Below are 24,815 nucleotides of genomic sequence, written 5' to 3'. Positions count from 1 at the left end.
TCTATCAGATCTAGTCCTTTAAATGCATTTCTCACTTCCACTGTATAATCATAAGGGATTTGATTTAGGTCATACCTCAATGGTCTAGTGGTTTTCCCTACTTTCTTCAATTTCAGTCTGAATTTGGCAATAACTTCCCCCTAGGGCTATGTAAAATGTACTGTAATTCACATAGCTCATATTTACCAAATTTTTTTTTTTTTTTAAATCTGGACTTCTTTTTCTGTCATCACTGTTTTGTCAGCCTATATAATTTGTCACAATAATCTGGAAAACTTTTACTCCTTCCTTAAAACACTTTATCATGTATAAGCTTCTCAAATTTAACTCAAAACACACACACACGCATACACACATACACATATGAGTGTCCCTGGTGACTCAGTCAGTAAAGAATCCACCCCACAATGAAGGAGATGCAGGTTTGATCCCTGATCAAGAAGATCCCCTGGAGAAGGAAATGGCAACCCATTCTAGTATTCCTACCTGCAAAGTCCCATGGACAGAGGAGCCTGGCAGGCTACAGGCCTTGGGGTTACAAAGAGTCAGACATAGCTTAGAGACTAAACCACCACCACCACACATAAATATGCACACTTTAAATCTTTATATCACTTATTTAAGCCTGATATTATACACACACATAAATGCACATAAATATAATATCAGGTTTAAATAAATGATATAAAGATAACTCATTTAAGATTGTATTTTAAAATTATATACAAAATATACAAGTAACACCCTGGAGAAGGAAATGGCAACCCAGTCCAGTATTGGGCTATAGTCCACAACAAAACAAAGTGTCAGACATGACTTAGTGACTAAACAACAACATACAAGTAACATCTGTATACTAAAATCCATGGGCTTTTTTTTTCTTTTCTACTTTAAGATTTATTACAATATTCATTAAACCCCATGAGGTAGGTATCCTAATATTTTCATTTCTAGTTTTCACATGAGGAAACTGAAACACAGAGAAATTTTTATTTTTTTCAAGATAAATGCAATTAAAAATGGTAAGCTGGCTCTAACATAGTTGGACATTTGAGTTGTCTCAGCTCTGACTATAATGGAAGTATTGTCAGTGAATATTCTTGTACATGTTACTTGGTGAACATACATACCACAAGAGCAAAATTGTTGAGTCATAAGATCTCTTTTTCTTTTCTTTTGTAGAAACTACAAACAAATCTCCAAAGTAATTGTCCCAATTTACTCCTCTACCAACAATGTATAGAAGTTGTATTTACTCTGTATCTTTACCAAGATGTGGAATTGTACTTCCTTTCAATTAAAAGTTTAATTTAATTTAGAGTAAACTGATATAATTGAAACCTCCATATTGAAGGCGCTATGATCAGGGAATGACTTCTTACAATTTGCTTCTTGTTTGTTACAATTTTATTAAAAAAAAATAATATTGACTTTGTCTTCAAATTTGCTACACTCATTTATTAATTATAATAATCTACATGTAAATACTGTTGGGTTTCTACATATGCAATAATACTAGTTAGGAATAATGAGAGTTTTATATGTCATTTTCAGAATAAGTGTGAAGTTTCTAATTTAATTTTGTGTTTTTATTGATTACAAGCTGAATTGCATTGTGATTAGAAAACATATTCTGTGTAATTTCAGTCATTTGGAATATGTTGACACTTCCTTTATACCTTAACATTTGGTAAATTCTTGCAAATGCTTCATGTGACTGGAAAGAATTAATTCTGCAGTTGTTAGGTATAGTGTTCCTTCCATAAGAACTTACCAGGTCAGTGGTGTTAATACCATAGCTCAAGTATATTTTCTTACTGTTATTTTTCCCTTATCTATTTTGTGAATTACTGGGAGTGGTTTTACATTAATTATCTACTGCTACCAAAATAAATTAATGTAAATTTAGTAGCCTAAATTAGTATTCATTTGTTATTTCACAGGTAAGTTAGAAGTGGAAGGCAGGTTTCACCAAGTTAAAATCAAAGTATTGGTAGGGCTGGATTCTTTTCTGGAGACTCTGGGAATAAGTTCAGTTCTCAGCTTTTTCTTATTGGAGGGCTTCATTCATCATTCAAACCAGCAAAGGTGGCTTAATTTCTTCTTACTCTTTGATTCTCTTTGATCTCAACTCTCCTTTCTGTTTCATATTTTTCACTACTTCCTCTTCCTTTGACACTCCAGTCACAGAAATTTCTCTCCTTTTAAGAGCTTGTGTGATTAGATTAAGCCCACCAGGATAATCCAGCATAATCTACTGATTAGCATCCATAACCTTAACCATATCTATAGTTCTTTTGCCTGAGATTAGGATATGGACGTCTTTGAGTGACTAATGTTCTACCTACCACAGGTTTTAAATGTGTTTTAAAATTATCTCTATGATAATAGATTTTTTTTTTCTCCTTTAATTCTTTCAATATCCATTTGGTTATTGCTGAGGCCATGTTAGTAAATGAAATTGCATTCACAATTACTAAAAGTGTCTGGCAGATTGAACCCTCATCATTGTGAAAAGTTCCTTTTATTCTCTATTTATATATTCAAATTTTTATTTTTTATCTTTCATTGTTAGTTCTTTAATGCCTTTTTATAGATATATTTATTTATTTAATGATTTATTTTCCTCTTATTTATTAATTTGTCTCTTTCATTGTTTAATTATATCTCCTTGCCTCTTCTAGTTATCTTCAAGAGAATAATTAGTCCCAAATACCTAGTCTACCTCAATCAGAAACAGAGGATTTATATTTTGTATGACTTTGAATAATAGAGATTATGTGAATCTAAACCTCCTCAAACAGCCATGTAGTACTGCCTCTGTATATAGGGTGACAAGAATATGAAAGCAATATTATAGAAACATATTGAAGAATGTTGAGTAAGAAAAGAGAGAAGATGTGCAATTTCCTTATACATTTTATGTGTTATCTTTTAATTACACATAATAATATATATTTAAATATCTTGTTAGGAGGAAAATTTTATTTTTGCTAACTCATGGTCCATAATCTTACAAATTAGCTATCCACATCATGTTTTTTTCTTTTTCATTGTAGAACTGAATAGGCATGATGGTGCCTTTCAGGATCTGACCTGAAGTGTGTTCTTCAGTTTCATGTCCTTCCATTCTGTCCTTTCTTAATTTAAGCTTGTTGTGCAGAACTCCTTATAGTTAATTTAGTGGCAATCCAGGAATACTGCTGCTGCTGCTGCTAAGTCACTTCAGTCGTGTCCGACTCTGTGTGACCCCACAGACGTCAGCCCACCAGGCTTTCCCGCTCCTGGGATTCTCCAGGCAAGAACACTGGAGTGGGTTGCCATTTCCTTCTCCAATGCATGAAGTGAAAAGTGAAAGTGAAGTCGTTCAGTCATGTCTGACTCTTCGTAAGCCCGTGGACTGCAGCCTACCAGGCTCCTCCGTCCATGGGATTTTCCAGGCAAGAGTACTGGAAAGAGTACTGGACTACTAATTTAAGCAAAAACTGATACAAACAGTTCACTAAATAAATTCAAAACACCATCAAGAAACAACAGTACTGGTAATAGACACGAAGTGTGCATTTTTGACTAGTATAAGACCACAATATAAACACTGCAATAATACAGCAGCATGAATTTTTACTTAAAACAGTTTTTTAATTTATAGAATATGAATTGCCATTTTTCTAGGTCAAAAAAAGTTGAACACTGGCAAATTCCTTGAGTCCAACCTTTCAATTATATCTGAACTGTGTTTCTCTGAGTTCCTAGACACTTAAAGAAATACAGTTCAGAAGCTTTATATATACAGTTGATCCATGAACAACATGGGTTTGAATGGTATGTGTCCACTTATATGCAGATTTTTTCAACAGTGAATACTAGAGTGCTACATAATGCATGCTTCCTTTCTTTCTTTCTCCTTTCCTTTCTCTTTCTTTCTTAACTGTATACCATCTACCTGTCAAGAGAAATGCAAGAAAACATTCTTCCAGAAAGTGCCAACAAATTATCTGCAATAAATCACAGCATGTCACAGATGCAAAGTACATTTAGGGTGATATTCAAGGTGATAAAAAGAACAAATTAATATTGACTAAAAATATTGCCTTGTCTGTAAAGAGATCATTAAAGACCAGGACAAATATAACCTTTCCTTTACCCTGAGATTAATTCTTCACAAGCATAAGAAAACATGTTTGCCTTGATTTGTCCTTGTTTACTTTCTATTATGTCAAAAGGAATGTTTTGAAATGGGATGCATGTGTTATCAGAGACATCACTGCCAGAAAATATTTATCTTCCAGAAATTACTTAAGAATGATCAGCAAAAATTAGACTGTATAACTTGTTCTTCAAGCCAGCCAGACTAATTACTTAATGATACAATTGTCCAAAATTAATTGAGAGCTTCTAATTACCCAGAGAGAAAAAAAAAACAAAAACTTTCAATATCTTATGTCTCACAAAAAAATAATTTTAAACCTTTGTAGGCAATTCATGTGCTGTTCCAGGTCTCAATTTCCTCACAGTGAATAAGGAGAGTGACTAATCAGGACTTAAAGACACTTTTATAAATCTGTGACGATGACTTTGTAACTGTCATTTGGACTTTAATGAAGCATAAAATATTTTGGCACCAATAGTCTCTTAAACCTCAAATGGCTTTATTTTTATTTTTAGGAAAACATTTAGATCATTCTAGTCATAACTACCTTAATTGTATGTTTTGTACTGAAAGAAGAAACAGCAGGGAAAATATCTTGCAATCTTTCACAGAGTAAAATACATTTTATTTAATTTTATTTTAGAGGTAGCACTGTAGTTGCTAGGCACTACATATACACACATACATATAAATATATATGTGTATATATAAAATTGCAATATATTTTCCCTGATGGAGAGATAAATATATAGATAAAGATACATAGATAAACTCATTCAAGACAATTAAACTAAAAATTATTCAAAAATAGGATGAGAAAAATAGCTAAACTTAATTTTGCTTATAATTATGTTTTGATGTTTAAATAAACTTTGTATTCTTTACAAGAAAATTGATATGAGAGAGTACAAACAAAATCAATGAAGGAAAATATCAATTCCACATGTTCCACAGAATCAAACCATAGAAAATCTGACCATAGTATCAGTGTGATAGGATTATCTCAATTGGTTTTGGGAAACACATTGAGAGAAAAACATAATTAGGCAGTTTTGTATAGAAATCTTACCTCTCCAAAATAATATTTAAGATAAAATGTTTAATGTTTCTACAAATTGTATAATTCTAATTGCATTTAACCAGATGACATAGGAGTTTAGAGTTTGGAGAAACTGAAGATCAATGACTGTGTATAGCTTGGGATGAGTATAGACACAGGAAATGGAAATGGGTCATGGGTTAAACTTTAAAAAATTAATAGAACTTGGAAACTTGCAATGTATGGAGGATTCCCTTCTAAGTAAATTGAACAGTGTGAGTAAAGCCAAAGAAATGAGTATATTTGTAAGATATGAGGAAGTTAATCTGAACAGAATGTATGTATTATCAGAGAGAAACTGAACTTAAGAATACATTGACAAAAGATCAGATAATAGAAGGCTTTGAAAGTCAGCTGGTGGAGACAGATGATCTTTATCTTGATAATAATGAGAAATTATGCAATTTTTGAATAGAAGAATGACACAATTAAAATAGTATTGGAAAAGTTAGTTTTTAGCAAAGTGCTGAAAAAAATTGGAGTGGGGGTAGAAGTAGTCAAATTACATAGAATACTTTGAATGCAAATTGAACTTTATAAATTTTGTTTTAGAAAATAAAGACATGTATCCAAGAACAGTTAAACATGGTACAAGACTGGATTTTAAAATTAGGCTGTTGCCTAAGATAATTTATCTTTCAGTTTATTTTCAACTAAAACTAGCACTCGAACAAAGTAAAAACTCATTCAGAAAGTATAGTTTAGATGCTAAAATAAAATGCTAAATAATTATTATATAACATGATTAATTACATTAATAAGCATTTGTCTGTTTTAGCAGAAATCTGTTAAGTAAAAGGTACCTCAAAAAGGTTGAGCATTGACTGACAAGTAGCTTTCCCTGTTAAACTTTAAAAAGCTTATTTTTTAATGCAATAAAATCTAGAAATTCTCAGATTATGAGAAATATAATTTCTTTAAATTGTAATGAACAGAAGAATGTTGAAGTAAATAAGACACATTTTAAATAATTTCAAAAATAATGTAGAAGTTATAGGCACAATGCTGTTTTAATGCTCAAAGTGTACTGATTTCCTCTTATAAAGTAGATATGTATTTTTAAGATTAAAAAATAGACATCATAGAAGGAATATGATTTGCTAAAGTAGAGGCTATTAAAAATGTTCATTTTTTGTGTCTAAATTACACATAATAGATAATAGAGATACTTTAGAAACATTTTATAATTTAATGGAATGCCCCAAAATTAATATAATAGTCACCATTAAAAAAAGTAAGATTAAAAAGATTCTTGGCTTATGGATTTTGGCTCAAAAGGAAAACAAAAGTAAACAACAAACAACAAAAAAAGCATGTTCTAGTGGTAAAGAACCTGCTTGCCAATGCAAGAGACATAAGAGATGTGGATCCGATCCCAGAGTTGGGAAGATACTTGGAGAAGGGCACAGCAACCCATTCCAGTATTCTTGCCTGGAGAATCCATGGACATAGGAGGCTGGTGGGCAACAGTATATAGGGTCGCAAAAAGTCAGACACGACTGATATGACTTAGCACAGCACAATAAAATCAGTAATACTACTTTTTAAATATTTTTTAGATAATTTGATGAGCATTTTTATAATAAATTTAGTTTTTAATTATATTTAATTATTTTTAATGTGCCAAAACTTGATTTCAAAATTGAGGAAATAACTTTAAATTAATAAAATCTTAAATATGTATTTTCTTCTAGTACTTAATTACAGCTACCACCTCAGAGATACAAAAGAAAAAAATTAGTCTGTCTCATTTTACAATAAGAATGCTGCTGCTGCTGCTGAGTCACTTCAGTCGTGTCCAACTCTGTGCGACCCCATAGACGGCAGCCCACCAGGCTCCCCCGTCCCTGGGATTCTCCAGGCAAGAACACCAGAGTGAGTTGCCATTTCCTTCTCCAATGCATGAAAGTGAAAAGGTAAAGTGAAGTCGCTCAGTTATGTCTGACAATAAGAATAGCTGCTGATAAACCTTAGCAACCATATATGTATATAGATTCAGACATTAAATTGTCCAAGATGATACAAATATCAATATTTTGGTCATTATTATAAATAATTCTTTTTTTCTGTAGCAAAGTGAATTCCTAAAACCATATTAGAAGTCACTCAGACCCTATTCTTCTAAAGCACTATTTTTGAAATGCTTTCTTGGTATTTCTAAACAGTCTATTATTTTATTATTACAGAGGGATGATTTCAAAATATTTATAATATGCAGTCAGTTACACATATTGATAAAGAGGAAACAGAGAAAGGTGGAAAGAAACTGACCTCATTTACTGTGGCATAGTAGCTTTCATGCTTGAATGCGGGTGAGTTGTCATTTCTGTCTCTCACCACGATCCGAACTTCATGGTAGATAACAGTGCCCACTTTTTTGTTGATGCACTGAACTTGTACCACGAGAGAGTGTATGTTCATTGGAGGCTGCAACACAGAAATTGCACCTTCTAAAAAACAATTGAAACTGAAGTCGCTCACTATTGTCAAAGTACTTATTTAATAAAATATTCTATACTTATTTACTTTTAAATTATAGTAATCTATAAAAATTGATCCATTTTATACGATTTTATGGATGAGAAGACAATCGTGATTACTTCATTGTTCAATTAAAAAAAAATAGGATCTCAGGTAGCATTCTGTTCACAATTGGAGGACTAGCAATGAACACAATCACAAAAGTGAGGGCTGAGATTTGCTGGGATGCTACAAATTTTGGCCTTTAAAAAAGTCAAAGAAGCAATGACATAAGCTTCTAATCTATAAAAGTAATGTATAAATGATAATATACATAGGGTAGAGAGATTATAAAATTTGCATTTATTTATATTTTTATAAAATATTAAATATTCATATCTGATATAAACCAAAATATAGATAACCAAAAGAAGAGAATCCATTCACAACCCAAATTTATTAAATCTATACAGTTAATTTTCAATCTTTTCTTCTCTCCAAAAATAGTCTTATACACACACACACATATGAGATTATCATCCCTTGTTCATGCTTGCAAATATAGATTTACTACAGCAGTTTGATATACACTACTATGAATCTATAGTATGTATTCCATTATAAATCTATAGCTCACTTGGCCTAAGTAAAAACTTATAATGATATGTTTACTGTTGTTAGTTTTTGTCATTTTAAGCAATATTTCAATAAACATTTTACACATAAATAGGTGCTAGTTTGTCTAATTATTTTATGATACAGTTCTACAAAGAGAATTTTCATCAAGGAGGCACTTATTACTCAGGTGCTGACAAAGGGCTTGCAGGAGTATGATATATCTACCTTGTATATCTAGAGTCAGCATCTAGATATATCTTTGTATATCTAGAGTCAGCATCTCTGACTCTAGACATACAAAGTAATGACACAAAATATTTCTTTGTAATTTTTAAAATCTTTTTTGAGTTTATAAAATTATCTTTGTATATAATTTTATTAGTGTGATCTATTCTGACCACCTTGTTTAGAATGCCACGCCTCCAATCTGCTCTTTCCTCTCAACTTCCCCTCTATTTATTTACTGTTTTTACTGCTCTTTTCATGCACCACATGGCATATTATACACTTTATATATTTGTTGTAGTTTGTCTCTCTTTACTGTATTGGAAGTTTCATAAAGCTGAGGATGCTATTTTGGTCATGATTTCATCTCTCTACACAGTAACTAGCACTGTGCCTAGAACACATGGCTGAGTACTATCGGAGTTGTACGACTTTGCTTGCAGTCGTGGTCCCATAACGTATGAATTATATGATCTAGATGCAAAGTCTCTCTGTGCTCAGTCTGTTCATCTCTAAAAATGAAGATAACAATAAATGCTGATATGACAGAATTATCATAATAATTATAAGTATTATACGAACTTATCCTGTACTAGGAATATAGTAACACATAAAATGCAAACTAGTTTTTATTTATAAAAAGCTAAATTTCCAAAAATGTAAAAAAAAAAATCAATAAAATACAAACATATCATCCTGGATTATAAAACAAAATATTAAATATTTGGATTAAAACCAATTTAAAGATATAGCAGGCTTCCTAGGTGGCACTAGTGGTAAAGAACCATCTGCAATGCAGGAGACTTAGAGATGCGAGTTCGACCCTGGGTCGGGAAGATCCCCTGGAAAAAGGCATGGCAACCCATTCCAGTATTTTTGCCAAGAGAACAATGGACAGAGGAGCCTGGTGGGCTACAGTCCATAGGATCACAAAGAGCAGGACTGACTAAATCAACTTAGCATGCATGCACAGAAATATATACGACAATAATTACCAGAAGCTAGACTCGGTTCATTAAAAATGTCACATTTCTAATGAGAGGAACATTGTAGAAACATACCTAACCTGAAAAAACATTGTTTAATATCAAGGTATTTTTATGGCCAATAAAGAGAAAGGCAGTTGAATTGTATTGTACCTGGTTGAATAATTGCATCTACAAAGAGTAACTAGAAGCATCATTATCATATGGAGGAAGGTCTCTAATGAAGTGTCACACAGCTTTGAGTTCTAATCTAATGTCTTCTCTAATTCACTTAAAAAATTTTTTTTTGGCTGTACCACACATCATATGGGATATGAATTTCCCAACTAGAGATGGAATACATGCCCCCTGCACTGGAAGTGCAGAGCCTAACCTCTGACCACCAGGGAAGTCCCTCCAATTTACTTTAAATAACTAACATATATAAAGGTATTAAAGTCATGTGTATAAAAATCTGTGAATACCATGAACACCACAAGCCCAGAAAGATATATAACACATGTAATGATACAAAACAAGGTTCAAAATCATTTTAATGAGTCATAATTAAGTTTCAAAATCCTAAATTTTTATAATTAATTAAAATCACCTTATTTGTATTAGAAACAAAACTTTATTGCCCAAATATAATAATAAATGACTACAAATATTAATATGAAAATATAATTATAAAATTTGGATGAGTAAAAGAAGGGTTTTCATGCCAACACTAAATAATACAATGCTGAATAATAATACAAATTACTTCATATGCATTAATAATAGATGAAGGAATAGGTGGATTACAATAAGCACAATTTCAAGGACAAATAGGATGTGAAGTCTAGTTACACTGAAAATGTGTGATAAAACTCAAAATGTCTAAACTAAAAATCACAAGATTAATCAGACATCTGAATGGTTGTTATGAAAAGATCAGTTTATTCATTGTAGTCTCAGTGGGCAGAAATAAGAATAATAAATTAAAAGTATTACAAAGCATATGCTTTCAATGTAAGCAGAGATTTTCTAATAATCCAAAGTGGGACAGAAAAGAATGAACTATCCAAAAAGTCAAGCCACGTCACTGAAAATCAGCACACTTGAGGCTAAAACATAACTTAAAAGACTAGATCTGAGAAATTTTCTGGAAAGAATTTGAATTATATGATCTCCATTTTTACAGTGGATTATGATTTTACAGTATTTATCTTCATAGACTTTTTAAGAAAAATCCTGTCTAATTCAATTGTAAAGTAAATAACAGAATAAATAGTTGTACTATTAGCCTCTCTGACACACCTCTTGAAGACAATCAGGTGACAATTTATGTTCTAAAATTATTTATCTTATAAACATTGCAAAAGAGACCTATAAAATCATTCCATATCAGAAAGGTCATAATCTTTGCAAGTAGAGAATCAAATATAGTGTGCTGAGCCCCTACTTAGTCCTGCTAAGTGCCCATAAATTAGATATAATCAGGTCACCTGGAACTCTTGTCATTAACAACTTTAGTTCCCTATGCAAATGTTAGTAGCATAGATAGAACTTGGCTTGCAATAAATTCCAACCATAATGGATCATGATGAAGGCAAGAATTCCCTGTGGCTAATATATAACACTCATTGTGATCTCATATTGGAGTAGATTCTATTCTTCTATATAAGATGGTCATAAAAATACCAAGTACAGTTCCACCAAGGCTATTAGTGAGAGTGAAGGGGTTCCAACAAACTTAGGAATGTTAGGAAAATTCTGGTTTATTTTTAATAACTGGTGGCAAAAATAAGTCATGGCAATTCGATCTTCTCTGATTCTCTTAATTTGCTTCATTCATGAAACAAATCAGAAAAAATAATGTTGTATATAAATTATTTGAGGGTAATTATTTAGAGTGATTACCATCATATTTCCCTAGACATGCCAACTATTTTCCAAATTTAAAGACAATTGTTTAGTATGGTGTGAAAGTGAAAGGCACTCAGTCATGTCCAACTCTTTGTGAACCCGTGGATTACATAGTTCATGGAATTCTCCAAGCCAGAATACTGGAGTGGATAGTCATTCCCTTTCTCCAGGGGATCTTCCCGACCCAGGGATCGAACCCAGGTCCAGTTTAAATGTATACTTGCATATCCATATGTTAGTATACATGTGTGAATACATTTTGACATACACAGATAAAGTTCAGGAATGATATGTACCAACAGTTGATGAAAATGATCTTTGCAAAGTAAGGTTGAATTAAAGTAAAGGAAGTAAAGGAAGAATTTTTCCAATAAATATGTAAGATTTTTTTTTATTTGAAAAAAATTGTTGTACAATCAATTAGTTGCAAAATGCAAAGTGAAGCATTTATAAATGATGTATTGATGTGAACAGTGTTGATTATAGCATACATATTCAGTCTAAGGAGAAATGAGATTTTTCTAGAAACAACAATATTTGGATTATTTAATAATTTAAATGGAAAATAAGTATTTTGCCAACTTGAATAAGAATAGATTTTATTTTTCATAAAGCAAAGGCAAAAGTTATTCACTCCTCATTGTAATGAAAGGATGTTACCATGATTTTTCTTTCTACATACAAACTACTTTTTACAAAATTTAAAAAAATAATTACTTCAAAAATTAAACTAGAAGATAATGAAAAGAAAAAAGATGTAATGTGCTGTAGAAATGTTTTTTAAATGATGAAGCAAAACTTAACATAAATGGCTGGCCAGAGTTAAGTGTACTTTATAAATTAAACTTTCATAATTAATGGCATATTTAAAGAAGTTGCCAAAAATAAAAAGTACCTATTTGAAAATGTTATTAGATATATGTAATATACAGAAACTTGTAGGTTTTTCACAATCAACTATTAAGGACAGTACATTTATTTAATTGTACTTATGCAAAATTCAACATGCTTTAAGATTAATATGACATAGTCCTTGTACATTAAGCAAATTCTATAAAACTGATATGAGATAAATGTAGATAACTATTGCCTGGAGAATCCCAGGGACAGAGAAGGCTGTTGGGCTGCCGTCTATGGGGTCGCACAGAGTCGGACACAACTGAAGCAACTTAGCAAGCAAGCAATAATGTGAGTTAAAAAAGAATTTTGAAGGAGTTCCGTGTCAGTCCAGTGGTTAGGACTCAGTGCCTTTACTGCTGTGGTCCAAGTTCAATCCCTGGTCGGGGAACTAAAATCCTGAGAGCCCTATGGTGTGGTCAAAAAAAAAGAAAAAGAGAGAGAATTTCAAAGGCTCTGGAGTTTACAATAAGAAATTACATATCAGTGTTACTATTAGGAAATACTTTTATGTAGAGAGTAGCATTTTGAGACATGTCTTGGTAGTAGATAACATCCAACTGGTGGTAATAGATTAAGGTCATTTCAAAGCATAAGCTCAAAAAGAGTATCAGGGAAGGCATGATAAAAAATTAGATTATGTTGAAAGTGAAAAAGTGAAAGCTTTTCAGTCATGTTCGACTATTTGTGACCCCATAGACTATACATTCCATGGAATTCTCCAGGCAAGAATGGGTAGCCTTTCCCTTCTCCAGGGGATCTTCCCAATCCTGGGGTCCAACCCAGGTCTCCCTATTGCAGACAGATTCTTTACCAGCTAAGCCACAAGGGAAGACCAAGAGTATTGGAGTGGGTAACCTATTCCTTCTCCAGTGGATCTTTCTGACTCAGGAAGATTATGCTGAGAGAACAGTTGTTAGGTTAGTTTTCCTGGATTTGAGAATATATGTTTCTAAATAAAAGGAATAGATTGATAGAATTTAGGAAATGTCAAGGGTGAAATAAAACAGTTTGCAATGAAGATTCATCTACTGAAAAGGCCAGAACTCTGCTTTGAGGCACTAAAACTGGAACAATTTGAATTGTGAAATATATTAAGGAGAATTACTAGGATATGGTTCCAAACTTGAATGAGAATTAAGAGGGCTTGTACTGGAGTTATGCTGTTGGCAAATGCAGAACATACTATGGAAATAAAAGTACAAAACTTAGTAGTTAAATGCATATTGGCTGGGAATAGAAGTCAAAGCTCTTTGTGTACCTACCAACTTTGAGTCTAAAAGAAGAGATGTCAAGATATTTGGATTGTTTCATGCCCTTAGAGTGGAATAATTAATATAGTTAAAATGGCCATAATACCCAAAGCAATCCATAGATTTAATGTGATCTCTATGAAATTACCCAAGACATTTTTCACAGAACAAAAATAAATAATCCTAAAATTAATATGAAACCACTGAAAGACCCAAAGCAATTCATAGGAAAAGGAACAAAGCAGGAGTCATAACCCTCACAGACTTCAGACAATACTAAAAAGCTATAGTAATCAAAAAAGCATGATATTGGCACAAAAACAGACAAATGGATCAATGGAACAGAATAGAGAGAGCAGAAACAAACCCACACACCTATGGATAATTATCTTTGGAAAAGAAGGGAAGAATATACAATGGGGAAAGGCAGTCTCTTCAGCAAGCAATGTTAGGAAAGTTGAAAAGTCACATATAAATCAATGAAATTAGAAAACACGCTTTCACCATACACAAAGATAAACTCAAAACGGCTTAGACTTAAATATTCTTAAGACACGACACTATAAAGCTCCTAGAATAGAACACAGGCAAAACATTCTCTGACATAAATCTTACCAATTTTTCTTTTTTTAGGTCAGCCTCCCAAGGCAATAGAAATAAAAGCAAACAAATAAACGGGGCCTAGTTAAACTTGCAAGCTTCATTACAGCAAGAAAAACCGTAAACAAAAGGAAAAAGTCTAAAGCCTGAGAGAAAATATTTGTGAATGACATGACTAATAAGAATTTAATTTCTAAAATATATAAACAGTTCATACAACTCAACAACAAAATACAAGCAGCTCAACCAGAAAATGGACAGATGACCTTCAAAGACATTTCTCCAAAAAGACATCCAGATGGCCAATAGATGGCATAAAAAGATGTTTATCATCACTAACTATTAGAGAAAGGCAAATCAAAACTACAATGAGGTACCACCTCACATTGGTCAGACAGGGCAACATTAAAAGGTCTACAAACAACAAAGTGATTCCAAAAAGAAAGTAATTTACCAGTAAACAAGCCAAATAGGATAATCATAGGTGATTTTAAAAAAGGGAACACATGTATACCTGTGGCGGATTCATTTTGATATTTGGCAAAACTAATACAATTATGTAAAGTTTAAAAATAAAATAAAATTAAAAAAAAAGAAAAAAAATAAAAATAAAAAAGGGAACAAAATACAAAATGACATTGACATAAATTAGACAAATATATTCTATAATTCTACAAACATGCTACATTATAAAATTCATATGACTTGAATATGAGTGTTCCTAATTAAAGCCAGTAAAAGATGCATTGTGGGAATGGGCAAACTAAGTAGAGGCAGTCAATTGTATGGTGATAGATAACAATTAGACTTGTGGTGACCACCCTGTGGTGTAAACAGATGCTGAACTCTAATGCTCTACACCTGAAACCAGATATAATATAAAAAAGAAAGGTGTCCGTGAGTAACACAGCTTGGGGAGACTCTTGGAGCTTGCCAATTTGTGCCATTATTCAAATTGTTTTCGTAAAAGCAAGACTGAATATAAGACAAGATAAGGCAAGATAAATTCTAAGATAACAGCTATCCTTATTCCATTTTAGACAGTCTTAGCAACCCAGGCAAAACTCTGATTTGTGGGGTGCAAAGAATGTTGCTATGATTACAGGACACAATGAGTGAGGGCAATGGTAGAAATGAGAACAGCATCAGAGATAACTTTTCCCCTCTAGGTTGAACACAACAGATCCATTCCTGTTCTCCTCTTGTCACCTCCTTCCACATCTGCCCCAACTGCTCAGTCACTGAATTATGGGCCTCTCCCACTGTACAAGGGCAGCCCATTCTGGTGGGAGAGTTCTATTACTGCCCACCTCACCACAAAGTTCTTAAAGAGTTTGAATTTAGATGTGAAATAGATGAGGGAGTCATATACTCCTCATCATATTTGCAGTGGCTCATAAATCCCAAACAGTGTAGGGAGATGATTCAGGTTCATTAGGTTGAGTATCTGACATTTGAATTTTATAGAATGGAAATTTGGGAGTAGGCAATGTGATGTACTTCTTGAATTTTCACAAGGTCCTGTACAATTACTGCTTATGACACCCCCATATGTACATATTCACACATGCTTTTCTCGGCACTCAAGACTAGAATACGAATGAGTGAAAATAAAGTTGCATTAGAGAGCTACTTATGTCTACTCAAGTTTTTCAACTTTTTCAGAAAGAAGACATTTAACTTTGGTTATGTAGGTGTTCTTAATATCTAAATACTTAGGTATGCCTGAGAATGACGGGGCTGAGACATTGCCAGGAAACTTCTGCTCAGCTTCTTTTAATTTTTGTCAGCTTTGTAAGCACATTGCCACTCACCTCTCAACCAACACTTACTGCTTGTAAGAGCAGCCTCTTGTTAGCAATCCAAGTGAACTTTCTGTCCTCAAGCCAACACCTAGATGTACTCTCAAACTTTGCCATGAATTAGGCTGGGCTTATCCTACTTTTCCAAGGTTACCACCCATTTTTTCTGAGCACTATGCTCTCTCCTTATTCAGATATTTGATAAACTTCCAAGATTTCAGAAGAGACAAACAATGGTTCTCTCAGACAGATGGTCCTTCTTCCTTTCTTATTCTTCTTTCAAGGAGTTTAAAAAAAAAATATTTTTGTTGACGAACACTGAAAATAAACTCAAATTATACAATGAAAATTTGATATATTAACAAATACATGCAAATATTTAAATTATAATAGAGTTGTAATAGAGGGGCAAAGAGGAAAAAAAAAAAATGTACTAACGTCTCTATCCAAAACTCTGCCTGTGCTGTTCAGGAAAAGCATTTGTTTGACAGGATCCAACAATACCCAGTAATCCACGTTGTCCTTTAAAGAGAGTTCTATGGTTGGGTCTGGTCCTCCAGCAGTCCCTTTGATCAGCATATTATCCACCAGAATTGTACCTGCAAACCAAAGAAAGTTATTTGAAAATACATTCTACATGTATGCATTCTTCAACAAGGTTCATAAACTCATACCCTGGCTGACTTGCAAATCTGTTTCAAAGCAGAAGATATTCAAACTTTTATCTGGCATGATATAGAAAATGCTCTGTTTCAAAAAGGCAAAAAAAAAAATCTTTGTAATGCTATTTGTAAATGATATTTTAAGAAGATGAGGTGCAAGGCAGAGATTCAAACACTTGGTGAGTTTCACCATCTATTTCTTGTTTCCTGTTAAGAGCATCAGTGTGTTCCCCTCCCTGTCCATCACTTCTCACAGGAGTTATCACTGAATTTTATCCTGAACAAAAGAAAAAGCCTATAATAACAGAGGCTGATACTTCAGTTCACTCAGTAAGACTTCTGATATGAAAAAAGATATCCTGAAAGTAAGAGAAAGGAAGAAAAAGGAAAAGATAAAGAAGTAGCAGAGACTCCCATGGTGAGAACTATTTCTTTTCTCTTTTATCTTACAGCAAATCCATGAAACATAAATCTTAATGTGAAAGACAAAACTAATGTGCAGATACACAAGAGAAGCTGTTCTTCTTTAAGGCATGTCTGGAGTACTCAACTAGAACAACATACTATTTTAATGTCACATTTCAATGCTTGTTTTCTTATTATTCTTCCAGTGGGCTGAGTTTTAGACATTTGGTGAATAAGAGAGTAGATTTCTAGTCTCTCCTACTCTTGTTAAAGAGTCCATATATTTTATAGGTTGAACACAAACAGCACTGATGCAATTCAAAACCCCCCTTTTCCCCTCATACTGCAATGATTTCTTCGACAAACAATAAGGCACTATAACTTACAGCAATCATTTTCAGCTGATCCATTTTATTAAACTTACGGCATAAAGAAGAGTTGTGACTATGCAAATAAAAATGTACCCTCCTAAGGACATTTGAATAAATGGGCTTTATCTAGAGAATTCACTGCTTTAGGATAGTATACAAGAATCCATAGATAATCTATAAATTTGAATCTAGCTTGAAGAATAATAATACAAAATGCATTTGCTGCATTTCCTTAAGGTACAAAATTGGCCTAAATATTATATCATTGCATAATTATAAACAAAAGGGAGAGTCTCTTGAAGATTTTTCTTAGAATGTTAATAATAGTAATAATAATCTATAATGTTTATCATATTATTACCAATGAGCTTTATTTCACTACAGAATGCTGAAAGGCACCATTCTTCTTTCACAGTGATATATCTAAGTAATATTTAAATACTTCAATATTTTGGCCACCAGATGAGAAGAGCTGACTCATTGGAAAAGATCCTGATCCTGGCAAAGATTGAAGGTGGGAGGAGAAGGAGACGACAGAGGATGAGATGGTTGGATGGCATCACCAACGCAACTGACATGAGTTTGAGTAGGCTCTGGGAGTTGGTGATGGACAGGGACGCCTGGCATGCTGAAGTCCATGGGGTTGCAGAGTCGGACACCACTGAGTGATTGAACTGAACTTAATTGAACTGAATATTTAAATACACACACACACACACACACACACACACACTTTTCTAAATGGCATACTATTTACTTTTAGTTTTGCACATATTAGTGCACATACATTTAAGTATATGAGTGAAACTGATCCTTCTTTTTTAAAAAAAAACTGAACTGGCAAATATATAATCTACAGATAGTCAAAAGCACAGATCAGACAATGGTGGCATTTTCTTGTCTATAAATATGTTCTGTGCCTGAATATATACTCTTTTACAAATGCTTCACATAGCTAACCTTTGAAAAATTATTCAGTCTGTGTTTTCAATATGTAATTAACAAATTAAATGATTCTATTTTCTGACTAGAAAAATAAATATATAATAAGTACACTAATTAACAATTTAACATTTATGCCTTGATTCAACAACCCGTAATAGAACATTAGCAGTTCTTTCTCTAGTATACATATATACTATGAGGGACACAAAGAGAGGGCATAATAAAGCATGGTTAAAATCATTAAAAGGGAATTAATTTTACACTCATATCATAGAGGTGAAGAAAGCAGACCTTGGAACTGACAGAGATAAAATCCAATCTTGGATTCACCATTTACTAGCCATGTGAAGGTAGATAGATTATTTAACTCCACTCACCTTCAGTTTCCCTCTACAAAACCAAAATGGGTAAAATAAAAGAGGTAATTTTTTATTATGACACCACATGCATGTACTTGGAAAAAAAAAATTGTGTTCTTACATTGAAAGCACTAACAAAAGCTAAAACAACCCCAGTAAAAATACTAACGTGGTTAACTATTTAATGATATTTTCTCCAAGCATCATAGTCAATCTTTCAGCCTTAAATACTGGGGTTTATGCTTCTTCCTTCAAGAAGTAGTTATTGAGAGTCATTTACTTGTAAATGGACTTCTTGGTGGCTTGGTGATAAGAGAATCTGCCTGCCAATGCAGGAGACAGGGGTTTGATCCCTGGGTCAGGAATATCCCCTGGAGAAGGAATTAGCAACCCACTCCAGTATTCTTGCCTGGGAAATCCTGTGGACAGAAAACCCTGGTAAGCTGCAGTCCATGGGGTTGCAAAAGAGTCAGACACGTTTTAGTGACTAAACAACAACAAAATGCTTCCAACTACAGACTTTTTTCAATGAAATTGAGCACTTATGCTTTCTCCATTAATCTATTGTTTTAAACTTGGAAAAACAATTTCACAGCTTCTACATCTGTACCCATAGCTTCTTCCATATTAGCATAGTATCAATCATAGCCACTGATGTAAACTCTAGTTGCATTTAATAAAGGTGCTGCAGTAGATTTTCAGCTTTTGTATTAAGATCTTTTTAAGTTCCATATATATGTGTTAGTATACTGTATTGGTGTTTTTCTTTCTGGCTTACTTCACTCTGTATAATAGGCTCCAGTTTCATCCACCTCATTAGAACTGATTCAAATGTATTCTTTTTAATGGCTGAGTAATACTCCATTGTGTATATGTACCACAGCTTGCTTATCCATTCATCTGCTGATGGACATCTAGGTTGCTTCCATGTCCTGGCTATTATAAACAGTGCTGCGATGAACATTGGGGTACACGTGTCTCTTTCCCTTCTGGTTTCCTCGGTGTGTATGCCCAGCAGTGGGATTGCTGGATCATAAGGCAGTTCTATTTCCAGTTTTTTAAGGAATCTGCACACTGTTCTCCATAGTGGCTGTACTAGTTTGCATTCCCACCAACAGTGTAAGAGGGTTCCTTTTTCTCCACACCCTCTCCAGCATTTATTGCTTGTAGACTTTTGGATAGTAGCCATTCTGACTGGTGTGAAATGGTACCTCATAGTGGTTTTGATTTGCATTTCTCTGATAATGAGTGATGTTGAGCATCTTTTCATGTGTTTGTTAGCCATCTGTATGTCTTCTTTGGAGAAATGTCTATTTAGTTCTTTAGCCCATTCTTTGATTGGGTCATTTATTTTTCTGGAGTTGAGCTGTAGGAGTTGCTTGTATATTTTTGAGATTAGTTGTTTGTCAGTTGCTTCATTTGCTATTATTTTCTCCCATTCTGAAGGCTGTCTTTTCACCTTGCTAATAGTTTCCTTTGATGTGCAGAAGCTTTTACGGTTAATTAGGTCCCATTTGTTTATTTTTGCTTTTATTTCCAATATTCTGGGAGGTGAGTCATAGAGGATCCTGCTGTGATGTATGTCAGAGAGGGTTTTGCCTATGTTCTCCTCTAGGAGTTTTATAGTTTCTGGTCTTACGTTTAGATCTTTAATCCATTTTGAGTTTATTTTTGTGTATGGTGTTAGAAAGTGTTCTAGTTTCATTCTTTTACAAGTGGTTGACCAGATTTCCCAGCACCACTTGTTAAAGAGATTGTCTTTAATCCATTGTATATTCTTGCCTCCTTTGTCAAAGATAAGGTGTCCATATGTGCGTGGATTTATCTCTGGGCTTTCTATTTTGTTCCATTGATCTATATTTCTGTCTTTGTGCCAGTACCATACTGTCTTGATAACTGTGGCTTTGTAGTAGAGCCTACGAGACAGCAAAAGAGACACTGATGTATAGAACAGTCTTATGGACTCTGTGGGAGAGGGAGAGGGTGGGAAGATTTGGGAGAACGGCATTGAAACATGTAAAATATCATGTATGAAACGAGTTGCCAGTCCAGGTTTGATGCAGGATATTGGATTCTTGGGGCTGGTGCACTGGAACGACCCGGAGGGATGGTATGGGGAGGGAGGAGGGAGGAGGGTTCAGGATGGGGAACACATGTATACCTGTGGCAGATTCATTTTGATATTTGGCAAAACTAATACAATTTTCTAAAGTTTAAAAATAAAATAAAATTAAAAAAAAGATCTTTTTACATAGCTATTTATTTTTAACTATGATAAAATTGTGCCCAGTTCAGTTCAGTTCAGTTGCTCAGTTGTGTCCGACTCTTTGTGACCCCATGAATCGCAGCACGCCAGGCCTCCCTGTCCATCACCAACTCCCGGAGTTCACTCAGACTCACGTCCATCGAGTCAGTGATGCCATCCAGCCATCTCATCCTCTGTCATCCCCAGAATATATCAAAAGAGAAATATACAGTAAAATAACTTATGAATCAATAAAACTGCCTCCTTATACCAGCCGCATTCCCCTTCTTACAAGGAGTATAAGGTAATTTGCATCCAAGAAGAGCCTGTTAGTTTGGTTGGGGACTAAGTGAGATAATGCATGTGAAGTACTGATTGCAGTCCTTGGGAAAAAAAAAAAAAAAACTGAAAAATGTGAATTATGGTTATTGGTTTTAATGTTATTAACTCCATCTTGCAAGAGAAAGCAGTTGAAACTAAAGCAAAATGACTTATTTTATGTTCCAGCAGTTTTTATAAACCAAATCTACATTTCATGCTACAAAGCTAAGATAGGTGTGGCAAGCTGTCTGGAGAATTTACATGGGCTCAAAAGATTTGAATGCAAAGTATCCACTCTGGGAAGTTAGAGGGAAGGGAGAGAATGCCCACTCTAGAAAAAATTATAAAGATAACTCCTTGTCTCTGGTGAATGACAGTCCATCCAGGGATTGATAGGTGAGCCATCCAGGCCTGCTCACTTGGGAGTGACTCGCTTTTTCCACTTAGTAACATTAGACAGTTTTGATTTTTCTCAAAGAAGCTAAATTTAGATTTCATGGCAAGGAAAGGATCTTATTCAACAAATTCATACTCATAGTGATCTTTAGACTGAATATGTTTTACTCATCCCCAGAATATGTTTGGTTCTATTAGGGACTAAACACATACATATACACATATACATTATATATTAGAGGAACTAAAGTCATAATTGGATATTTAATATTTTCATGAAAATTGTATTTGCTTCTTTAACTAGACAGTTATAACACAAGTGGGTTAGTCTCTAAAAATTCTGTGGAGGTGGCAGTGGCAAAAGGGGTTGTTACTTTTCTAATTAACCCAATTCAAAGATGCTGAAAGAGTAAGTTCTACACAGAGAGAAAGTAATTGACTGTTTGGGCTCATTCCAAACATTAAAATAAGAAAATCACTCTGTGCACAGAATACAGTACTTGCCATAAAACAATTAATTATGCAAAATTGTATAATAATATGAACTGCATAAAATCTCTCAGAACAATCTTTCTCCAGTTAAAGTCAACTGGAAAGCAGTTCAGCTGCAACTGAACTTCTTTTTCTTGCATTTATCCCTTGTAAGTTAAACCATAAACAAAGTTCCCAAATATGCATTATTTAATTAAAACAATTTTTTAAAAAGCTGAAATTGTAGCTAATAGACAGGTTTTCAGTGAGATTAAACAGTAAGCATGGCCACTGTGTAGTTGTTTATTAAGTAAAATCTAGATTCCAAGATTACCCAGCTAAATAAAACTCTTCTCATCCTCAGATCCTCATCTTTGCCAAAAATTTCCTGGACTTTCCTAGACTATTCTCCTACTTTGATTTTTCATACTTCTTAATTTATAATTATATAAATTATAAAGAGATTCATAATGTGTAAACACATTTTAGTTAAGCATATGTTCATATCATATCTAGATAACTAATTGGTAAAAGGAAGGAAATATATGTGTACCCACCAACTTCATAAAGAAACTATCAACATTGATTGGACTGTGCTTCAATGTTAGGAATATATTAATTACATACAATGTTTGCTAAAAACAGAAAATGATATCAATTAAATCATCAGTGATTAAAACAGAAAAAAAAAAACATATACTGCTTTGCAAAACTATGTTGGTTTTTAAAAATTATTTTATTTACTTCAAAAGAACAAACCATTACAAAATGGACAGCTTTGTTCAAGTGTACTTCACTCATATTACTTAAGTAATAATACCTCTTCTTTACTTATATTTTATTTCATGATACGTGATAGGTGATATATCAAGTATGACATAGGCATACAACTATAACACTTTAAGAATAAAGGGATTGTTTCCCTCCTATTCTTTACTTTTCTCTTAGAAATTGATATAAATATCGTGACATTTAGACAGTTGCTAGTATTTCTATTCTGTTGTAAATAAAGTTTAAGCAAATGCATAATGTTATGCACTTTTATGTAGAATGCATGCTTATTTATTTAACTAAAAATAGGATCATAGAATTTGAGAACTTGAAGAAAACCTACTATCTCTTATATAAATATTTTATATTTATGATATATATGATGCATATGTACACACACACACACATACATGAAAAATGAAGTAAATCATCTGTTATCTCCAAATTTCCCCAAGCACTAAAATAACCTGACCAAGGTGGTGTAGACAATAAATGCATTGTTGTTGTTCAGTCACTAAGTTGTGTACAACTCTTTGAGACCACATGGACTACAGCACACCAGGCTTCTCTGTCCTTCACTATCTCCTGAAGTTTGCTCAAACTCATGTCCACTGAGTCAGTGATGCCATCCAACCACCTCATCCTCTATCACCCCCTTCTCCTCCTACCCTCAGTCTTTCCTTGCATCAGGGCCTTTTCTAATGATTTGGCTCTTCACATCAGGTGATGAAAGTATTGAAGTATATCAAAGACCAAATTCCAGGTTACTAATTCAGAGTTTAGATGTCCTTTCCCTATATCTTGCTATCTTCTTGGAAATACACAAATGTTTTAATTTAAATATGAAAGTATAAAAACTTTGTTAGCTTTGTTTTAAGTTCATAGGAAACACAGGCAAAAATCCAGTTGAGTTATAACCTCATTATTTGGAGTTTTGTGCCCTATAATTTGTTGACAATATTTAAAGGGGAAAAGTGGAAACAACTTTAAAGTAAGAGAGTAGTATAAATTATACTATAAATAGCATAAAGTATAGGGAGAATTGTACAATATAATTATAAACTACTTGACCTTAGAACTAATTTTCCCCAAATTATATCTGTAAGGATAGAGAAGCCTGGCGGGCTTCAGTCCATGGAGTTGCAAAGAGTTGGACACAACTGAGTGACTAACACTTTCACTTTCCTATATATAGGTATAGTCTCTGACCTTGTAACTAACAACTCATAAAAGAGAATAGATAGTTGATGTTAAGGATAGTTCAATAAAACTTCAGGTCAGACTTGGAGTACCAGTTTAAGAAATGAACATACTAAACTAGCATCCCTTGGGACAGGGACTCCTATTGTACCTCTCCTTTCCACTGTGGCAGAGGAAGCATTCTGAACAAACAAGCTGGATTCTGAGCTTAGAGAAGCTAAAATGGCTCCATGGTAGACAGACTCTTAAGGTACCCCCATGATACTTGCCTCCTGGTGAAATGGAGAAGGACCCTATGATCCTTCCCCTCATGTCCCCTGCCTGCGTTTTGTCTGTGGAAAAACTTTAGCCAAAGAATAAGCTTAATCAGAGAAATAAAAGCACACAGAAACAAAGGAAAACAGTCAAAGGAGACCAAGTATTAATAATGTAGTTATTAAGCATAGTCAAGAACCTCTTGCTCCTTCTCACAGGCTGTAGATAATATTTTGAGCCATATTCTGTGAGCTGTCTTATAGATACTGAGACCCCCACCAGGTGGAAGAAGTTAACTACATGATGACCAGACTGTAGCCATGACACGCTGTTGCTGCTAAGTTGCTTCAGTAGTGTCCGACTCTGTGTGACCCCAGAGACGGCAGCCCACCAGGCTCCCCCTTCCCTGGGATTCTCCAGGCAAGAACACTGGA

The 24,815-nt window shown here is 33.6% G+C and overlaps 1 protein-coding gene across 1 annotated transcript in view; it reads right to left on the bottom strand.

Moving 5' to 3' along the window:
* The window catches only part of PCDH15 (protocadherin related 15), a 1,798,632-nt gene that overhangs the window by 543,013 nt on the left and 1,230,804 nt on the right, over nucleotides 1-24,815 (bottom strand). The window contains exons 7-8 of the mRNA XM_045164127.1: nucleotides 16,419-16,579; nucleotides 7,521-7,676 (exon numbers count right to left, since the gene is read on the bottom strand). Of these exons, the coding sequence (XP_045020062.1) occupies nucleotides 7,521-7,676; nucleotides 16,419-16,579 (317 nt within the window). The remainder of the gene's footprint in view (nucleotides 1-7,520; nucleotides 7,677-16,418; nucleotides 16,580-24,815) is intronic.

This window comes from Bubalus bubalis, chromosome 23, assembly GCF_019923935.1.
Source record: "Bubalus bubalis isolate 160015118507 breed Murrah chromosome 23, NDDB_SH_1, whole genome shotgun sequence".
NCBI classification, from domain to species: Eukaryota; Metazoa; Chordata; class Mammalia; order Artiodactyla; family Bovidae; genus Bubalus; species Bubalus bubalis.
This window is presented reverse-complemented; position numbering and strand designations above follow the sequence as displayed.